Source organism: Erpetoichthys calabaricus, chromosome 1 (assembly GCF_900747795.2).
Source record: "Erpetoichthys calabaricus chromosome 1, fErpCal1.3, whole genome shotgun sequence".
Taxonomy (NCBI): domain Eukaryota; kingdom Metazoa; phylum Chordata; class Cladistia; order Polypteriformes; family Polypteridae; genus Erpetoichthys; species Erpetoichthys calabaricus.
In genome coordinates, this window is record NC_041394.2 from 71,909,614 (window position 1) to 71,931,694 (window position 22,081).

General features: G+C 38.1%; 1 protein-coding gene across 1 annotated transcript; it reads left to right on the forward strand.

Annotated features, from left to right (window-relative positions):
- The first annotated feature begins 2,074 nt into the window (after positions 1-2,074).
- On the forward strand, positions 2,075-12,721 carry grcc10 (gene rich cluster, C10 gene). The gene is made up of 3 exons (XM_028801838.2): positions 2,075-2,298; positions 6,111-6,287; positions 9,922-12,721. Exons 1-3 carry the CDS (start codon positions 2,247-2,249, stop codon positions 10,059-10,061), a joined length of 369 nt encoding a protein of 122 aa, XP_028657671.1. The 5' UTR covers positions 2,075-2,246; the 3' UTR covers positions 10,062-12,721.
- Positions 12,722-22,081: the final 9,360 nt, after the last annotated feature.

Sequence of the window (22,081 nt, forward strand, 5' to 3'; positions counted from 1 at the left end):
CCTACAGACCACCATCCTATGCTGCTTAACTACACTTTCCCCTGCCACCACTTTACAGTCTTCAATCTCCTTCAGATCAACTGTTCTGCATAGGATGTAGTCTACCTGTGTGTATCTTCCTCCACTCTTGTACGTAAACCCTATGTTCCTCCCTCTTCTTAAAATACATATTCACCACAGCCCTGTCCATCCTTTTGGCAAAATCCACTATCCTGTGACCTTCATCATTCCTCTCCTTGACACCATACCTACCCATCACCTCCTCGTCTCCACTGTTCCCTTCACCAACATGCCCATTGAAATCCACTCCAATCACCACTTTCTGTCCCTTGGGTACGCTGTTCATCACTTCATCCAACTCACTCCAAAAATCTTCTTTCTCACCCATTGCACACCCAACTTGCAGTGCATATGCACTAACAACATTCATCATCACACCTCCAATTTCCAGCTTCATAATCATTACTCTGCCTGACACTCTTTTCACCTCCAAAACACTCTTGACATACTGTTCCTTCAGAATAACTCCTACCCCATTTCTCCTCCCATCCACACCATGATAGAACAATTTGAATCCATCTCCGCTCCACCTGGCCTTACTCCCCTTCCATTTAGTCTCTTGCACGCACAATATATCAACCTTCCTTCTCTCCATCATGTCTGCTAACGCTCTCCCCTTACCAGTCATACTGCCAACAAAGTTCCTACCCTCAGTTCCACTCTCTTTACTTTCCTCCTCTCCTCCTGCCTCCGGACACGTCTCCCCCTTCTTCGGCCAACAGTAGCCCAATTTCCGCCAGCACCCTGTTGGCTAACAGTACTGGTGGCGGTCGTTGTTAACCCAGGGCTCAACCGATCCGGTATGGAAATTTGTGTTGTTGTCCGCATATTGATTTGGCAAAATTTTACACCGGATGCCCTTCCTGACGTAACCCTCCCCATTTATCCAGGCTTGGGACCAGCATGAAGAGACACACTGGTTTGTGCATCCCCTGTGGCTGGGTTTCTGTTATACCTTCATATGGCTTGCTATTTAGCACTGGCAGCTATTAGTGTTGCACACCTTTTTACATCTCTTTATTTACCCATAACAGAGCCTTTTTAAAAAATTCTTACCAATTCCAAATTTTTGGAATGAACTTATCCTGTATTATATGCAAAACCTTTTTAAACATCTTCCTTTGCTCCTCAACTGTCTCCTCATGTTAAAGCTCATCCCAGTTTATTCTTTTAAGACTTTGACACATCTGCTCAACATTCGCCCTACTAAATTTAAACTTAACAGTTTTAGTCTTTGCAGTTAAACAAGATTAAAAAAATGTTGTTAGATATCTTAGATTTCTGAAACTTTTCAAGTTTATAATGCATTTCAAGTGGCAGAAGCATTCAACAGATTATATTTAATTATTTTCCTTCAAAGTACTATCAGTGTTTTCTATATGTATTTCTTTTTTTAATCATTAAATTGTCTATTGTTTCATTATTATGTATATTTTAAAGTCTAATCTTTTTCTTTATTGCCTTCCAATTCAGGATAGTCCCTGCCACCCTAGTTTCCCTCTAATTCATCTCTATAGTTGGATTAAGTGGGTTTTCCAAGGCTTAAAATTTTATATCATAGTTTTGTTTATTTACAATATAAGGATTGAAAAAAAGAAAAAATAAATAAAGACAGACATAAGTGGGTTGAATAAATGGTTAGTAAGTATACCTGAATAGGCTTCTCTGCCCTGAAATTCATAATGTTAGGATAGCTCCTAAGCAAGAACAGACTGAGTTAAGGACCCTGTGCCACAAGTTTTTTAAATACTGCATCTCTGCAGCATGGAGCTCCATGTAGGTCAGCCGTCATTATTTGAGTCAAATGACCCTCTCATGGCCCAAGTCTTAATCACAATGTAACCGGGCAGCGCACTGGAAATCGGTATGTAGACTCTATTGGCTTCCATTGGAGTCAATTGAAAGGTGGAGGCTACGGACAATCGTTCCTTTGTCAGCTATAACACCGTCTGTACGACAGAGGGCGCTGCGCGGAATATACGGCAAGATCCATCTCGTTTGTCTAGGAAGTTATGGAGATGTAAATAACAACTTCCGCTTGCTGCCATTAACGCCGGGATTTCACGGGTTATTGCTGATGCTCCTCAGGAAATTGTCAACCTTCTAAAAATTCGCATTTCTTCTATTCGCCCTTTAGGGCGCATGTTCGGTACGAAACGGCTTGTGAGGAGAGTGACGAGACCACGATGGCGGCGGCCCAGTCTCAGCCTGGGCTTCTAACTATTGAGCAGACGAAGGGTGAGTGGAGCCGCATTTGCTACAACTTGTTCGTGCCTGTTATGCATTTTGTCCAGAAACGCCCCATATGTAGGAAGACCACACAGTTTTGATTAATCAGAAGAATAGCTTTACACATTTTCTTGCATAGTGCAATGAAGAGATTAAAAAAAATACAATCACACTCGTAGGAGAAAAGAATCTTTTGTAGTGTCGCACTACGGTTCTTGTGACTTTGGCAATGTTCACCTAGTTAAATTTAGGCACTGGCTGCTATCTGAAAGCTAACGTCCCAGAAAACTCCTAATGTACATAAGGAATTTTCTTAGGAAAAAAAAAAAGCCCATGGATGAATCGTGGAGCACAAACCTGTAACGACTTTAGGGTGCCTTGTTTTTCCCTTATCCAAAATCCAGTACTTAAAATGGACACATTTCCGCTACTTTTTACTATCTGTTTGGACTTCTGTTTAGAGCTGAACGCATATTCAGCCTGTTATAAAGCGCCAAAAGTCCTTTTTAATCAGAATAGATGAAAAGGGAAGTTTCCGTCGCTGACAATAAAATGCTAGGTGCATTGTGTTTTGATCTAATACAGAATATTATTTCGGTTTTAGTTATTTCATAAATAACATAGTATGGTAATTTTAAATATTTCATAAATGATAATAATACCCCCGTAACACTCCGTCACCTCCAGATTCGACCTGTCCGTTACTTCACTTTGTTTTCTACAGGTCATCTAATTCATCTGATTGGCAGAAATTACTGTGGGCGTTCCCTGCAGTGGGTTGGCGCCCCGGCTTGAAGTTCTTCCCTATCAAATAGAGGTGGACCCACTCATCTTAGGAAAGAAAAAACGAGACACAGTGAATAGGCCCAGTCGTTTTAGGTGCTATATGAGGTTTAGAATCCAGTTTAGTTATACAAGCATTATTCTAGCAATTCTTTATTATGGTAAAGAATCCATCAGATTTTTTAAAAACATATTTGTCAAGATCAGTGTGATAATGAGCTGGTGACTATCCTGGCTCACTGGGTGCAAGGCATGAACTAAGCCAATGTAACTAGTTTGCAATTCACCTTGTCTGGGCACTATGTCCATTTGCATAGCCGGTTGTAGTCCTTATCCAGGTAGCATGCATCACTGCCTAGGCCATGAAATTATGGCAGTATTTTTTGGTCTTCTCTACTACACAATAAATTTAAAGTTTTTTAAAATATTTTTTCTGAATATGATGCTTAAAATATTACTTAGTATTCTCAGAAATATGTTGTGCCAAAGTGCAGAGTTAGAGGCCAGGGGAGGTGGTGGACACAATGGCTGCCATTAAAGGATAAGTTAGGTATTTTCAAAGTTATTTGTTCATAGTCTTGGTATATTAATTGGCCATTTGAAATTGTGTTCTTAAATGAAGCATTTTTTTGCATTCATAAGTTATTTACGAACTTGTTTTTATTTGTCTATTGCAGGGGTATCCAGCTCCAGTCCTGGAGAGCTACTTGTGGCTGCAGGTTTTCATTCTAAATTATTTCTTAATTAGTGACCAGTGTTTGCTTCTAATTAACTATTTCCCTTTATTTTAATTGGCTTTTCTTGAGACTCTAACCGCAGAATTGATTCTTTTTTCCTTAAACAGCACCTAAACATAAATTTGATGTGAAGTGAGCCAACAGATGACCAACTAAATTGGGGCCTCAAACTCCAACCAACTTCACTTCATTCAGTTGCTTAATCTGAAGCAAATTCTCGTTGCTAATTAACCCCGTTATTTAATTCCAATGGTGCTCATTCTGCCATGGCAGACATTTCCAAAACTGTTGATTTTCTTTTTTAGGAGCGATGTCAAAATGTTTTGTGGACCTGAGCAGATCAACATTACTGAGGCTTTCACCTTTCTTTATTTTCAGTTATTGTGTGATGGACGCAGGTTGTTGTTTGTGTGTTGGTTCATTTTGTGATTGTTTGGTTGCTAATTAAGGAAAAAAGAAATAATTAAGGGCCCAGAGTCTTAAATTGTGCATCAATTGAAATCAAGGCAAAGAGTTAATTAGCAGCAAAATCTGGTCACTAATTAAAAAAAGGGTTAGAATGAAAACCTGCAGCCAGAGTAGCTCTCCAGGACTGGAGTTGGTGACCCCTGGTCTGTTGTGTCCTGACTTACCAGTATGAGAAAACCCTTACATACGATACTGATTGGCTCATCTTGATGTCTAGTTATACAAGACATAGAGCATTGTGGGATTCCCTCCTATTGTTGGCCCTGTAGGCCTGAAAAACCCTGATGTTTTTTTTTTTTTTTAGGAAATTTTTGGACTATATTTTGTGTTGGAAATTATACCCTTATGATAAAATGTTAAACAATAGAAGTCTTCAGCAAAATGATCAGAAGGAAGTTGGGGTTCATCCATTAATGGGGGTCAGAGTTATCCTTTTCTCAAAACTTAAGAAAATTAATTTAAGAGATTTGAGATATTTAGTTGAAATATAGTTTATATATTCGTAGCTTAGGTGGAACTGTAGTGCATAATAATTAGGACTGCCACTTTACAGATCCAGCATTCCTTGCTAAAATCCAGCACCTTATTGTCTACATGGAGTTTTAAATGTTCTCTATGTGTTTCTGTGCTGCTCTTCTGGGTACTTCAGTTATCCTCCTATGTTCTCAAAGTAATGTGGGTTGGGTTAAATGGTTCCAGTGCAAGTGTGAGTATGTGTGTAAGTGAAGCCTGTGATAAACTGGTACCCTGACCATGCCCTTTTCCTGCATTCTGTCCTGTGTCACCAGGATAGGCAGTTGCATCCTGCTCCTCTGAACTGGATTAAGTGGGTTTAAGAATGACTAGGATTATTGTTAGTTTACACATTTCCTTTGAGATTAACCTGAACTGTTGCTAAAACCAAAGGACATTTCTAAAAGACCATAAAAGAAATTAAAGGTGAATTGTGTTATCATAGGGAAAGGCATCTTAAAAAGTCCTTATTTTACTGCTGAAATGTCTTCCTTTTCAGAGTAAGGTGGCTACCTTAGCTATGGGAATATCTATCACTGATTTTCTTGAAAGTTACCCTTGAGCATTCTTTATTGTTTGTTTCTGTGTGTCACTGTATTTACTTTCAGATTCAGGTTTAAAGGTAGTGAACAACTCAAACATTTTAACAAATGATGATTACGTGTCTCAATGAAGCTACAAAATGTCAGCAGTTCGTTCGTCAAACAAAAAGGAGTGAAACTGAATACGAATTCACAAACGATTTGAGTCAATTTCTGGATTTTTTTTTTTTATTTTATTTTAGTACATGGCTTACCTTAAGCCCATTTATAGCCTCTAGTTTTACAAAGTTTTAGTCCAAAGCTTAGATTAAACAAAGGGCATCACTCACTACATCTATGATTCCTGTTGAACATCCAAATTTTGCAGCTCCATACTCCAGTCAAGAGCAACTGCATCAGGTAACTAACATCCTATGCGCATGAACTGAACAAAATATACACAATGAAAAACTATAGTAATTCATAAGAAATAAATCAGGTACAATTATAAAGTAGTAATTTTAAAAAGACATTGAATATTCTTGCAACAAGCAAAAAAGGTTGCTTATCAGATAAATATGTGCGGGGAATTTGCTCATTAAAAGTTACAATTAGCAGGAATTACCTTGTACCACATACCTGCAGTCATGCAGAAAATTTCAGGCTTTGAAGATGTATTTTAATATTTTCACATTTAGTTTGTCAGTGTCTCTTGTGCAGCATTGGAGCACAAACAACTAGGTTTACATTTATGTGTGCATTTTGTTTATTTTTATTTTCACATCTTTTCTTTTTCTAGTTGTTCTGGCAGAAGTGATCAAAGCCTTTGGCTCCCCAGAGAATTCTGCCCGTCTCCAGGAGGCACGAGACAATGCCTGTAATGACATGGGGAAGATGTTGCAGTTTGTTTTGCCAGTGGCCACCCAGATACAGCAGGATGTTATCAAGTCGTATGGCTTCAGCAACGAAGGGGAAGGTATATGGATATCTGCTACATAATATACATAATATATCATTTTTTGGAGGAAAGCTCCTGCTATAGCTGTTCTTTCCATGATGATTTTTCGGCCATCTATTTTTTTGAAAATGGAGAACACCTACGACCTCACAAGACTGAATATAGTGGTTTTCCTTATCAATTAATTTCTTTCTCCATTGCAAAGTTACATAAATGATTACAATTTTAAATTTGCCTAAAATGCTGATGGCAATCAATAAACTGTGAAACTGTTGTGAAAGGCAGTAGATGTCTTCATAGTTTTGCAGTTTAAACACGACATTTACCCAGGGTGACAGTCATGCAGTTATCAACACTTCTCCCTCAGAACTCAAGGGATGTGGGTTTGCTTCCTGTCCAGGCTTGTGTGAAGTTTGCAAGTTTTCCCAACACTCCAGTGTTTTTTTTTTTTTAAAAAAAAAAAACACTTCCCAAAGATCATTAGTTGGAAATTGTTGCCTGGTACGAATGTGTGTGGGTGTGTGCCTGACCTCCACTGGTTCCTTCCTGTCTTTTGCGTGATACTTACTTGTAGACACTATAATGCATAAAATAACTCCCGTAAGTGAATAAGTGGTCATTTTAACCAGAGTATAATAGTAGTGCTTATTGTGTGCTCAATAAATTGCCAGTAACTTCCTCTTTTTCAATTCAATTAATTTGAATGTTGTTTTCTTAATGAATTCAAGCAACAACAACAAAAGAAACCATTTTAGTCATAAGCCTGCCATGCCATTTCAGCACATTATGTTGGGGTGCAGAGAAATGTTGCTGATGCTGACTGGAATATACAGTAACAAATTCCTGATGCCGGGTGTAACATTGACAAAAATTGGGAAGGTTAACTTGATCAAAATGGTAATAGTATCAAGAAGAGATATAGCAGCTATTGGAAAATAAGCAAAGGTAACATTCTCACGCTTACTTTATCCGGCTCAACCTAATAAGCATGTACAAACAATCCTAGCAGGAAAGCCGTGGGTGGGGTGCCAGTCTGTTATGGAACCACTCACCTAGTGGCAGTTTAAACTGGCCAGTTAACCTAACACACATGAATTTGGAGATGTGGGGAGCATATAAAAACTTCACACACTTGGAGACCAAGTGCAGGATTTGAACGCAAAACACTGAATTTGCGTGGCAGCAATGGAAAACCGGATCTGCAACTCATCTTGATGAATTTCTGTCTTTTTGCAATAAACATTGTGGTTTCCTTTAACTTGTGTTGTGAATACAGCACACACCACTTTAAGAAGCAACTTTGTTGTGTATGTTTTCTTTCAGGATTTAGACCAATAAGGTATCATTTTAAATTGGCAAAATGTGTGACTACAAAAACAAGTATACAGTTAGCATTATCTCCAAACTGTATTTGTTCAAGCCTGAATATAATGGTGAAAAGATCCAACAGTTCCAAGAGGAAAGAGTAGAGGAGGGCAAAACTGGAGAGACAAAAAAAAAAATGCAATTGGAAGGAATGGTGATGCAAAGGTCAAGTGGCAATTGGTGAAACGTGTGGGAAAATGTGAAGTTATGGCCAATCTGGAAGAGTGTTTTTATTGAAGGATGTGGGACTTGCTGCCTCTACTGCTAGAAAACTTGGACGTGTGTCAGTGGGATGAGCCTTCTTTGTTACCTTTCTGCAGTGTTGAATGCTTACTTAACATTGATGTGTGATAGATAAGAGTGACTGTTTGGAGATTATTATTTACAGAGACAACAACCAGGCACACCATTCAAACCCACATGATGCAAGATCTGTGAAACGGCAGTAGTACTGATTATTCTGCCTTGCTGCCCTACATAAGAGTTACTCATCTATACAGTATTCAGTTTGCTAGTAAAAGACATTGCCATTGTTTTTGTTTTATGGCTGTCCATTTCAGCCTGTTTCAGTTGCTGCTGCAGTGAAACAACTCACCATATATTTGGAACTGCACTTGGCTTCCATAATGGACAATCAGGAACATGTGTTTTTTAGTGAAATGATCACTGCACATCCACAGGTCTGCTTTCAGTGGGTCTTCCATTCAAGTGCTTAAATCCAACCTAAATGCCATGAGCCATAACTTTAATGTATGGTGGTTACCATAGGAAGTCAAAGAAAACTGTAAACACATTTTTTCTCAAATTATATTTGCATCCTAGATATGTGCATTTTTGAGCCATTTTCTTAGAATTGCCACAGACATGTCTTTGTGCTGATCAGCTTCCTTATTTATGTCTAGACTACACCCCGATGGCAGTTGTGAGCAGACAAGTGAACAAGAAGTGTATTCTTACCTCAAGGAAAATAGTTCCAGGAATCAGTGATAAAACAATTGTTTCAAGTTTCCTTTCATTTTCTTATTTCAAATTCTTTGCTGCTTCAAAGTATTTGGTGAGATTAGCCCTTTTTTCATGTTTGGAAAGTGCAAAAACAGACCACGTATTTTTTAAATTATATATTAAAAAATTGGGAGTGTGCTCCCCTCGACTTTCTCGTATACTGACATAAAGGAAAAGGTCATCAGAACCACTTCCACTTACTCAATATTTCTCAAATATCATATGTCTTTGTTTCTCATCATAACTAATTGATAATATCAATACACAATCATTTATCTCTGTTTATAATCAAACTTTATGTTAAAATGATATTTTCGCTCTTTGGGAGGTCAAAAACGGTGGTGGAATTTTTTCATGATTACATATGCATTACCTTGATTACATGTAATGTCAAAAACATAGAAAAAGTGTTAGTATTATATATTTGTTGCAATAAATTGCTATAGGTAAAACTGCATTTAGCTACATTTAAGTATGATGATGGCGGAAAAAATAAATCATAAAAATAAATTTATTTCCAGGAACACGACTGGGATATGGCAGCTTACTGTTCCCATTATATCTATATATTTACATGGCCTCTTCAATGTTTTCACATTATTGTTAAACTGATGATGTATAAATTAAAGTTAATAATAGTTATTGAAAGAATATGTTATATTGAATACAGTTTTTAATTAATTACAGTTTGTTTAAATAAACTACTTCTATGTCAGTCATTTTTCTCAAATTTCTTATCTGTTTGCTTTTTATCATTATAAATACCTGTACAAAATCTGAATCATCTATCTGGAATTATAACCATAGTTTACTTGAAAACTCACGAAATTATTCAGTTAAAGTACCACTTCTGGCAAACAAAATTTGCTGGGATTCCTTATTTTTGATATAAAGTAGGTGTACAAAATCTCATCGACCTAGGTCAAAGCGTTTTCGAGTTATTGTGTTCACACACAGACATAATTCCAAAAATGGACTCCGGAAGGTCTAAAAACGTCAAGATTCATCAAAATCACAAGGTCAAAATTTTACTATGTATACAAGAAAGTAAAAAGGAATGCAATTTTGTGTGGCAAATTAATATATACCATGATTGTGAAGAAATAACTTGAAAAATACCAAACTTGTTCTTTATATCTTTAGATTTAAGAAGTTCTGTTTTGCCATGTTATTTATAGAATTAACATCCACTAGCAGTACTATATTTATGAATTTAAAGAGAGTCATATGTGCTGGATGGCTGATCTTCTTTTCCACTTTTCATGATTTATTCATTTTTTTGTAGGTGTTTTGAAATTTGCTCGGCTAGTGAAAATGTATGAGTCACAGGACCCGGAGATTGCCGCAATGTCTCTCAAACTGAAATCTCTGTTTCTACCACCAATGACTTCACCACCACTAAGTGGCACTGTTGCTGCAACCTAGAGACTGAAACTACAATCTTGAACCTCTTGCCTGACCACTAACACAACCTTCATCCTCAAAATGTATTTTAATTCTGTAATATTACAAGGCACTTCACAAGCATGATGGTTGTGTAGTAAGACTCGAAAATGGGAATCTGCTTCTGCATCTTCTCCTTCTTATGAGATATAGTGGGTTATAAATGAAAAACAAACATTTGCCCTTGAGCTATGACCCTGGAAGCCCTTTTGCATTTCTTCACTGCCAACTGTATAGACTTGAAAAAATGTGTTTGCTTGCAAGTCCATTACGGTGTGTCAACAAACTGCTATGGAAAATTAGTTCCAAATCTGTTTTTAGTGTCTGCCTTTTGTTGGATGGTTGAACTTGTTTACTTTTGGAAAGCTTTCTTAATGATAAATTTGTCCATTTATTTTAAATGCTTTTGTCTAGGATATTTGATTGTCTTTCAAGGATGAGCTTACAATATATCTGTTGGTCACCCAGAAGCCTGTAATGGAGTAATGCCTAGGCCTAAGTTTGTTTTAGGCTGGAAAGTCTGCTGTATTGTGTTTTTATGATATTTTGATATTAATATGTATTTCCCATCAATGGGTATATATTTTCCATCTAGTTCCACACTGGGGATAAATGAGTATATTGCCCTCTTGCAGGTGTGTTTTTATGTTTCCTATTCTGATTTGGCTTTAAATCTGTTGGTTAGCTTATTCCTTCTACCTGTCGATGCCAAGTGATGTTTTACTGAACTGAATGGTTTGAAAGAAGTAAGAATGGTTACTGTACACAAAGGCACAGTAGTATAGAGGTTATATTTGCTTCCTCAGTTCTCCAGGGACCAAATTAATTTCAAAATCCAGTCACTATTTGCACAGTGTCCTTTTGTTCATGAGGTTGATGGGGTTTTTTTTTGTGTTCATGAGGTTTCTCTGGATTCTGTGATCTCCTCCATCACACAACCTTTCCAGTTAGGTTAACTAGCTAATGTAAATTAGTCTGGTTTCTGTGAATGCATCCAGCCATGGCCTAAACCATCACGATAAATGTTGAATCCCCAGAGTTCTGTGACAAACATATCCGGTTCTGAAAATAAATGGATGGGCTTGTGAGTGTAGTCATGGTTTTGCTAGGTATGTATGCATAAACCTTGAATGCATATGCACTAGAGTACTGTTTTTATTTGACCTATCCATCCATTCATTCATTAGCTTAACTTCCTTAATCCTGTTGTAGGTTCACAAGGAGCTTGGCCCTGTGCCCTTTCTATACAAATTAATTTGCACCTAGTGGATATGACTACATAAGTGGCTGTCCTGCCCCCACTCCCCCTAAACATGAACACACAAAATAGCAGGATCACTCAATAGTGATCAAATGGTGCCAGGATGTAAATATTCAATTGATCTACAGTTGGTGACCAGTGGGCCAGTGTTTTAACTTGTCAACTACCTGAATGTACTTTCATGACATTTTATGTGAAGAAACTTGTTATTCCATACAATAACAAGCATGAATATGTTTGGCAGGAGGAGTTATATATTGGGAGGTAGGGGAGTGTTGGGCATCTCTGGTTTTTTAAATATCAGAAAAAGATTCTAATTCCTTTTTGACTGATTGATATCTCTAGATCTGAATGTGAAAGAATGAAAGTGCAGACTGGTATATCAAATTAAAAATGGATTTCATAATCACCTTTAATTTTTCTCAATTGAAGGTTGAAAAAAAAAAGACCCAAACATTTCCCATGTTTGCTGATGTGACCGTTGCTGTTCCTTAAATGGCCACATTATCAGTCAGACTATAACTGGTCTATGACTACTTGATAATTACATTAATTGTAAGTGAAATGTGGGCCAGACTGTCCTAGGTGAAGGTCATATTATTGACACGTCATTTATTGAGAGACATAGCACGAGGCTGAGCTAGGAGCTGACACAGCACAGAAATGTTCTTTTGCATGTTAAATGTCAGTCTGCCCAATATTTTTCTCTCCTTTTGGGAACCCTTTTTCCAGTTTATGCTGAGCTGGTGAAACATCAGTATGTTTCATTAAAGAAAGACTGCTTTATGTCCACCTGGAGACACATCATCGCCTTGGCAGCTTATCCTTGTCTGTTTATAATGAGTCGTTTTCTTTTTGCTTGGGTGAAATATTTTCTCTTCAGAAAGCAAAGATGTCAGCTTTTGGTGAAGGCGTTTGGGTTGTCTAATGGTGCTCTTTTTAATTGTGTTTGAAGAGCAACAGCAGATTTGGGTATTGATTACTTCCAGCTGTGTTCTCTTGCATTTGAAATTAAACGAGAAACATCCTGTCAGTGTTGAGTAAAAATGTGAAGTTAAGGATGATGTCAAGTATCCAGTAGCCGTTTTGCATTTCAATGGCTGTTCAGTGAGCTGGCCAGGCCCTCTGTGCATTGGGAAAATGAACGGTTTTCAAATCCGTAAACAAACAAAAAAAAGAACACAAGCCTACAAAAAGTAGATGGAAGGGGGTGCAGGGTTTTGATCAATTGTGTTGCATTTGAGGTAAAAAAAGAAACAAAACACACATTACTGTGAATACTGTACTGTGAACAAGAACCATTAGGCATCCATTATGACCCCTTAGTGGCATCTTGAATACTGTTGCTGTAAACTCAAGAGCACATTAATAACAGAAGAAACATGAACTCGTTATAGCCAGCAACCTTGATGAGTAAAAATAATAATTATCCTCTCAGCAGCAACAAAGAAAAGGGTGCAAAATCTATTCTACTACTTTTGCTGTAGATTTAATTTTATTCCCCCTTTTGCCACCCTAAATGTTTATTCCACACCCATCATAATTTTTTTTTATTTTCTGAACTCCCTTCTTTCATTCCAGGGCTGCCAAGAGCAGGAGTATGTCCAGGCTGCATCATGCAAATACGTAGGAATTATCTCAAGACCAGTAACGGCGCACTGCACGATAAACTTGACTTGTGTATTCATAGTTTTCAGAGTCTTTCTCTGTACGTTTAGCATTCGTTTGCTCAGAGGATGATGCACTTGCTGCTTCCTGAGCAGCTCTTCTTTTCTTTCGTTGACATCTTTTCACGTTAAAACTGATTAAGTCAGTGTTTGTGTTGCAATTACTTAGTATGTTCTCTTTAATTTTTCACTTGCGCTGGCACTTAAGTCTTCAATCTTCCTCAAGAATGATTTAAGATATGAAGAGGTAGGGGAAGTGACGGCAAAGGTGGGAGGGATGATGATGGCGCACGTATGCATGCGCCGCATGGCCGCCTTGCTGTCAAGAACTGATTCTACAATAAAATTAAAATAAAAAGAGGAATAACCTTGGAGGTCAATCATCACCCCGAAAGTGAATAGTAGATGTCCCGTAGTATATGTGTACGAAATTTCAGGTCAGTCAGTCAAACGGTTTGCGAGCTACAGGTGATTTAAAATCCTAGACAGACAAATGGACAGCCATGGTAGCGTATTATATAAGATGATATGATACGAGGTCGGTTAATTGCAGGGCACGTTTTCAAACTTGCATCAGAAAAATGTAGAGATGCTGGTCACTGGAAACAAGTGAAAAGAAGAAAAACCAAGGCGAAGCCACCTTCACACATTCCATTAACATGAATTTTTGGCAATCTGATCATGGTTGAATAGCACATGACCACATTAAAATAAAGTGCAAATGGACTTGTGATTAAAGACAACATTCCGAGTTGGTTAGAAATAGATATTTAACACAAGCTGTAATTCAAATTAACTATCTGTCTGGGTATAATATCTCTGTACAATGAAGTTGATTCGTCTATTCACAGAAGGCGTCAGACACCTTTTAACACCATCAGGGTAAAATCCTGATACAAAGTACTTGTTAATACCAAGTGCAAAGGGGGTCTCGGTTAAAATTCTTAATTGTCCTGATGGCAGTTTGTTAGCCAGCCTGTCATCTTTCTCTCCAGTTATATATGAGACTATGTTCAATGAAAACTAAAGTTATTAGTTTTGCTCCACTTTCCATGTCCATGTCTTTTACTGTGTTAAGAAATTTTCTTTTGAGTTGAACAATATTATAATTGCTCAACATTTTTTCTGGTGCAAATTATTCTTTAATGTCCCACAACTGGGAATCGAGGCCCAGGATGGCTGAATCCTTGTGTTGGAGAAGCTCTATAGCTAGAAGTTTTCATTCTAGTCAGTTCCTACTTTTAATATTAAACATGTTGTTATTTCATTTTGTGTACTTAAATTATTTTAATCCAAAACTCATATCAAGGTTTATATGTTGTAGATGCCGCATGTGCTGGACTGGCATTGCTGCCAGAAGAGGGGGTGGTTCCTTACAGGGATGGGAGGTTCCTAGTAGGCAGACAGGTATTCCAGCAGGGGGTTATTAGAAGGGGATCAGACCTGGAAGAAAAGACCAGAAGGGATGGACAGACAGCCTACTGAAGAGGGAAGATGTTGCTGGGGGCTTTTTACTCTCCCCAGACATTAGATGGCAGCAGTCCTCCATGAAGGCACCCATTCGGGCACCAAAAGAGAATGCTGGGAGATGTAGTCTGGCAATGCAGCCTTGCTGGGGACCATGGGTGCTGCAAGGGGGCTCTGTAGGGAGTTGTGCTCCCCAAATTATGGGACTTCCATGTGACCTGGAAGTACTTCCATTGGGCAATCGCCCTGGCACCAGAAGTACTCCTGGGTCTGTAATAAAAGAGACCGCACTCCCTTATCCAGGCGAGTCGGAGCTGGGAGGACCAAGAGCAACACTGGACTGGAGTGGAATACGGGGGGGGGGGGGGGGGGGCAGTGCGGTGATAAATAGAGGAATAGTGGAGAGAGAAAACTTGTTTATTTATGCTTGTGCAACTTTGTGGAGGAATTATATAATAAACCTTTCATTATTTGAACCTAGGACTTGGTGTGATCGTGTTTAAGGGTTTGGGGTTCGCTGACGCACTTGGGTTCTATCACAATATTAATAAGAATTTATAGCAAGCATGACTATGTATTTTTCTCTTATTGATGTTTAAAAGCCTTGCTTATTTGTCTGCTACTTGCTAATGGATCAGTGATGCAATAGCTGCTCCACATGAACCTTTTATTTTCATCTGTTTCTAATGATTATGATTTGAATACCATTAAGAGAGTAAACTCTACAGAAAAATCAAATTGCACCTAAGATTAAAAAGATGCCAATGTATCTAAATTGAGAAAAATACAAAGTGCATTCTTGTGTTTTTCTGCCTACAGAATGTGTGCCAGAAAGGTTATTAAACAAGATGGTTAATCAGAAGCAGTAATCATTAATTGTAACTAGTGCTGAAGAGAGCAAGCCACTTCCATATTGTGTCAACAGTTGTTATCATCAGCTACCATCCCTCACATGACAAAAACATTTCAAAAGAATTAAGAAGGTAAAATCAAGAAAACATCATGCTTGTTAAATTTCTGTAAAGTGAGCAAACTCTGGTGTGAATGAATGATTGGATATGATAAAGGTGTAGGTGTGACCAGTGAAGTGTCTGTAGGTTTAGACAGAATTTACTGTAAGTGCAGTTAATACAGAATGATCTGCCTTAAAAACCTGCGAGCAATGTGGCCGTCAGGTAGCAGGATTTAGGCTTATTTGCAATGTCATTGTGTAAAAACAGCACCCAAGAAAAATCTGCTTGACTCTGATTATTTACATTTTTATTTTCTTTAGCACATTTCATAGCTTACTCATTTGTTTCAATCTTTTGGCAAATCTTTTCTGGCCACCGCCTGTGCTTCTTAGCGTATCTGATCAATTACAATGGTAGCTGTTGCTTTCATTGTGACTTCAACTGAGCAGCCCATCGTTCAAAAAGTAAAACCAAACCAAACATTTTATTTCTCGAAGGGCTGTGGTGTAAAAGTTGTCGAAAGATATTGCCAGACTTTGGAAGACATGTCAGGTTAGTCTCTGGGCCACTCGTACATTACATGAAAGTAATACAGTAACATAACATTCTCAGACACACTCCAGTTTAGCGGCTGTGGGGGACTGGAGATTCTCCTGGTGTCGTCCGGGGCAAGGACCGCCTTGGGGAATGGTGTACCAGTTCGTTGCAGGAACAGCTCATGCACAATTACCCATTTTTCTTATCTGTGGGTTGAAAACTGGAATACCCGATGCTCATGCAAACAGAACTTGCAAAGTCCACCAGCGAAGTGTCCAGATATGGGATTTGAACGCAGAGCAGTCCATCTGTGAATCAGCTGTTCTAACCAGTGTGCCATCTGTTGTGGAAAAAACCATCCTCCATAGTCAAATAAATCATTCTAGGAGACCAGATGAAAACGCAGAACGATGCTTTATTTGCATATACATATGTCTCAGTCAGTCCATTGAATGACCAAGCAATAAAACAATTCATTCCCTCTTACACTTTTCTATTACCATTACCTTATCTAATACATCGCGTCATCTGACTCTTAATATGCAGAATTCTATCATTCTTAGCTAATCGACTACAACCACCAGTAACTTCGTATACATGTCGATTCTTCCATTATCCAGTTTATAGGGGTGTCCTACAGGTTTCCCATCGATCCTATCACCGCTTCATAATAGGGATGTTTGGGCTTTCTCACTAGTTTGTCCTCGCTTTTTAAGCGGTGTTCATTACTCGTCTACTTCATTTTAACCTTAGCAACTGTCTTGGTGGCTACTTTGAGATGAGACAAAAGCCTCAAGTGTCCAAGTTTTAAGCCACGTTTACTTAATCCTTTAGTTACCTTCAGTCATTTTATTTTATTAAAATCATTAAAACATTCCATACATGCAAGTCAAGTTTATCAAAACTGGTTTGAATCAAATCGACCCTCACCCACGAGAAAGAGAGCAATCAGTCCTTTTCTTTATGCTTTTAACAATCCATTGTTATTAATTCATTTAAGTATATAATTACATTAGATTGTAAAAATGATCATGTATTGATTACAAAAATTTGTTTAAAATTCTATATATATCTTGCTGCTATAATCTCACAATAATATTGCATTGAGCTTTTCAAGAAACTAATAGTCCAAGACCTAATGTTTGAAAAGAGTGAATACATGTTTAGTCCATTTAACCGAAGATTAAAAATTAAAATAACAGCAGTAACAAATGATCGCGTTTGTCACTGTGACAGAATAAAATGGTAAATCAATATATTTTGAGACTTTCTTTGTTCTTCATATTTCTCGTATGCTAAACAAAGCTAAACTATCTTCCTGATGACATCTGAATTGGATCTGTGCAACTTCCAAGTCAGTTCTTGACAGAATAGCAATATGGCGGTCCTCCTCCATGCTACCCTTCTAATGGACAAAAACACATTGTATGGATGTATAGCTTTAGTTAGCTGTTCAACGACTAACTTTCTATAATATTTTTTTGTTCTTCTCTTAGGATGGACAAATTACAGTATGTAGAAGTATCAAATTCTATTTTAACTTGTATACTTTTTTGAAGGTGTGGTACATCTAAGGAATCAAAGTGCTGAGGGTGTCTGTTAGCCCAAATCATTGTTGGATCTGAAGAAAGCAAACAAGAAAAAATTTCAAAGTAACAAGGGCAAGGGTTGTTTTGGAAATGTGAGGAAAGATATGACAATGAACGAGTCAGATGATTAAAATCTAAAATAAGGAGGGTTTGAAAGGTGGTCATGTTCTGCACTGTGGGGCTATGACTGGCTGCTTTGCAGAGATGATTATTAGTATTTATTACAGCTAAATATCCTACAGGTCCAGTGTCCATGAACGGATACTTTCTATATAGTTTGTCTTGAGAGAGATCTTAATGACAGGTGCGTTGCCGAGGGAGGCAGTGAATTTCGTTGTGTGAAAGAGTGACACCCACTGGCCAACAGAAGTCTTCAGCTCCTGTTTCAGTTAGCTTTTGAAATGTTGGGGTCAGGCTGCAAGGTGACATTTGCAGGCACACTTGCAGGACTTTATTTTAGTAAGTGTAATAAAAAAATTACATAACAGCATAGATGGACTTGATGGGAATTTGAGAAAATCAAATTGTGAATGTGTCAGAGAAGGCACAAATTAAGCACGCAATTTTTAAAGCTTCGGTCCCGCAATCCTGAATTGGGCAGGACTTTTCAAGAAAAAGATAATTCATGTTATTTTGAATTTTTTGTGGTTTAAAAGGCTAATAGCATTCTAATGCATAAATTGGTAAGTCACTGAGAGATCACAAAGTATCATTAGCACCGACAGGGGTACTTCAACGCAGTAGTTAACTCTTGGAATCCTGATTCAGGAACTGGTTAGTTCACTCTCTGCATCTTCATTGCGACTTCTTTGAGTGGGTTTCTTCTTCTAGTCCAGTTTCACCCCTACATCACAAGCAGAGGGACGCGACCAGTGCCCACCCAATGAAAATTCAATACAAAAATGATTAATTTAATGTTGACATTGAGCCACCCTACTTATGTCTCCCACCCCAGTAATGTCACAGCGGTATGTTCCGTTAGTTAGCACCCCTACATTTGGCCGGTGAGAGTGGGAGAGACGAAGGGTGTGTAGTGCTGCGCTGGCATCTCCTCCAGGGTCGGTTCCCGTTTTGCGCTTCAGCCTTTTCAAAGGATTTGGATGGTTTTCATCTGTTTTATATTCCACCACCCTCTCTGTCTTCTACCTTCTTCTTTGCTAGTAAGTTTGGTTTTTTTTGCCTCAATATTATGTGACAGAAATATTCAACTCCAAATGTAATATATTATTCTGTTGTTGATTGTGTTCATTTATTTTCTCAAACTGACAGATTTCTACTCATACATATTGCATGTTCCAGTTCATTGAGCTGCCATTGATCCAAATTTGTCTGTTAAATTTGAACAGATCAGTTGCTACTGAGGCTATAGATTGCTTTACGATCGACGAATACCAATGGTCATGAGCAATAACACAACAGCTTTACTGAGACGCGCGCAGTGCACACGCAATATTTAGGGAATGCACACGTGCACTTTGGTGTAACGTTTGAAGCCATCTAATCCAGTGAATTGCTACGGGGTGCTGGAACCTATCCTGACAGCACTAGACACAAAACAGTGCATCACAGAACACACAGTCTCTACACTGCATTAAAGATGGCCAACTAAATTCAAGATCCACTGTGTTCCTGTTCTTTTGGAAATAGAATGACGGAAAATAAAGGCCTGCTATTTAGTTTTTCAATATGCTGAATTTTCAAATGTGTTTAAGGTTAGCTCAGTTGGGGTTAGAACACAATTATTAAGTACAGTATGTATCAAAGAGCTCTGTCTGTTGCAGGCTATTAACGAGTATGACTCTGGACATCGGCAATTAGACAAGAACTGAAGAGTCTCATAAATTTAATGGTAGACTCCTTTACCTGTCCTGTGGGACTAATGGGAAGTAAAAACAGTCCCACTGTTGTTGATAATGAACATATCTTCTGAGTGTTCATTAACTCTGTTGTTCAAAACCAGAACTCTCTTTATTATTGCTTCTTTTCATATCCATAATGTATGTGGTTTGTTATTATAAACAGGGCCAGACTCAGGATGCAGGGGGCCCTGGGCTGGAACCATTGTTCGGGCCCATCCATAGGTATTCTGAGGGAACCGCAGAAATGCAAGAATATAATGGCAAAAAATTAGCAGTTGCCTAAACTTGAATAGCCAATACACAAGAACAGCACATACTGAGAGTTTGCAATAGATGTACCAAGAGCCAGAAAATATTTAGAAACGGCAAATGAGATTATGAATGATATGCAGAAAGACAAAGAAAGAGAGAGTACAGCATACAATAGCAAAGTTTAGAAGTACAGATGAAATCCATTAGAGAACGGTACCACATGTCAGATATTAATAACAAAGAGTCTGATCCTTCAACTTTGGATTGTGAGAAAAAGAGAGAGGAAGGAAAAAATATTTAAAAACATTATTCTGGGATATGGTTATTTTCAGAATATCAGGTATTTGTAGATTTTAAGGTAAAACTAAGAACACAATACAAACAAACATTAATAAAAATAAAAAAACATCACCAGGTTTAGTTGTTCACCAGTTTGCAGACTCTGGGCACTTTTGATGAGCTACCAACTTTTACTGTTCTTCAATAGTTATGCGAGCAATGCAGTAATTGTAGATGGTTCAGTTTGTATTGTTTCATTGTCAAACAACTTTTACAAACCATGTGACTTGCAAACAACATTCTGCTCAGTAAAGTATGTAAAGTAAAGAACACATTATAATAAAAAAATCCTGGGACGAGACGTGACTTTCTCAGAGAGACACTTTCACGTCCTGCAAGACAAGACTTTATGCCAAGAGATTTAACCATGCCTGGGGCCGGAAATAAAAGACAAAGAGTAGATGACAAAGTAGAATGTCGTAAAGAATTCAAAAACATTGACGCGATAAACATGCAGATCAGGTTAGAGATAATGAAAGTACGATAATTCGAAACTCTCAAAAAATGATAGTAAAGATTGCATTAGTGCAAACTAACAGACATTATTACTTGGTGAAATAACAGAACAGTGAATAGAGATTGAATATATTGTTAAGATTTAACTTTAAGTCGGAGACTTGTAGAACGTCTAATTTGTGTTGCCATCAGGGAAAAATAGTGTTTCTTCCCATTGAAGAGTCCTATCCGTGAGAATTAAAAGATTTGTTGTTTGGTGAAAGTGAAATCCACATACGCAAGCGGCACAGGGGGTTGGTGAGCGAAGCGAGTAGGGGGCAAAGCCCCCTAGTTTATTTTCAAAAAGGATTTCTCATTACTGTGAGAAGAGATAGTGAGTGAACATAATGCAAGTACCTGAGAAGTAATCTGAAATGTAAGCGTTTCAAATAAAGGTTTAGTTGATCAGTACATTTCAGTGTCAGACTTTTGAATTATGCCTTGGAAGTGCAAAGAAAGCTAGCAGCTTGTTATAACTGACGGTAGACTGCATGAGCATCCAGAAATTTGGCTTCTGTATGCGAGGCTGGATAAGTTGCTGCGCTTGTAGTATTACAGTTAATTCTGTAAGGGATCGTCTGTATCTGATACATCTGCCTTGTGCCCTAGAGATCAGTGACAGTCAGCTTTGAAAGTTGAGAAAAACTCTTTGTCACTTCATGCATATTGAGAAGTGGCATCACTATGCACAATCATTTCCTTTGTATGCTTGACTGTCACTGGAACTAGAATGGCATGAACTGGTCAAAACTGAAGGAATATCACTATTATAACTCGACAAATTGCATTTTTCTTCACAGGTTTTTGTTTCCAATGATTTTTATTCTACAAATGCTGTCCAGCTGTTGCCCTCTGTCATGCTCCACAGTTCACTCGGGGGTGACTGAGTGCATGCAGCTCATTGTGGATGATTTATCTCAGAAATAATAGTAAAGGGGTTAAAGATTAATTTTAAATTAAATTAAGGTTAAAGAGGCTGATTTGACCAGTCTAGCGGTCAGTTTTTCCTTGAGAGTTCTCGCAGTGCCCTGTGCCTTCATTTGGTGAGGAGCACTGTGCAAGAACAAAGTAGTTGGTACTGTTACACCGATTACACTCATTTGCAAAGATTTCCACTCTCCCAAGAGCCGATGGGAGACTTGAAGTGTCACAAACAGTGCAAGAAGAGAGGATGCTGCCCGAAACTGCGAAGCTCTCGACTCGGCGGAGCAGCTGACATTCTGCACCTCCCAGCGTCCACTTTGTTCTCACAACCCCTCGCAGCTGAAGGCGGTCTCATCTTCACATTGTTTACAGCTCGATGCAGTTAAAAAGTAGAAAGATGCTAAGCTGTTTTCCTCATCTCTTCTACAATCAAGTACTGCCAACTAAAAAAAAGTTACAATGTGGCAGTTTCAGCGACAGTCATGTGGACGAATAAATAAAACTTCTCTGTCAGAACGCGCCTGGCTAATTCCTGTATTATAATATGTTCTGTGGTCATAGGTAATTTCCATATCGTGTGGTCATACGTAATTTCCTTTTCAAACGCGAAAAGAATTTTATATATATAGATTGCAGGCCCAACCCTTCCCAGAAGAGGG

Bases quoted from the DNA above. Each gene is read 5' to 3' on its own strand.
- grcc10 (XM_028801838.2), top strand. From the start codon at position 2,247: ATGGCGGCGGCCCAGTCTCAGCCTGGGCTTCTAACTATTGAGCAGACG. The intron at 2,299-6,110 runs GTGAGTGGAGCC...TTCTTTTTCTAG, and splicing joins AACTATTGAGCAGACGAAGG to TTGTTCTGGCAGAAGTGATC. The intron at 6,288-9,921 runs GTATATGGATAT...ATTTTTTTGTAG, and splicing joins CTTCAGCAACGAAGGGGAAG to GTGTTTTGAAATTTGCTCGG.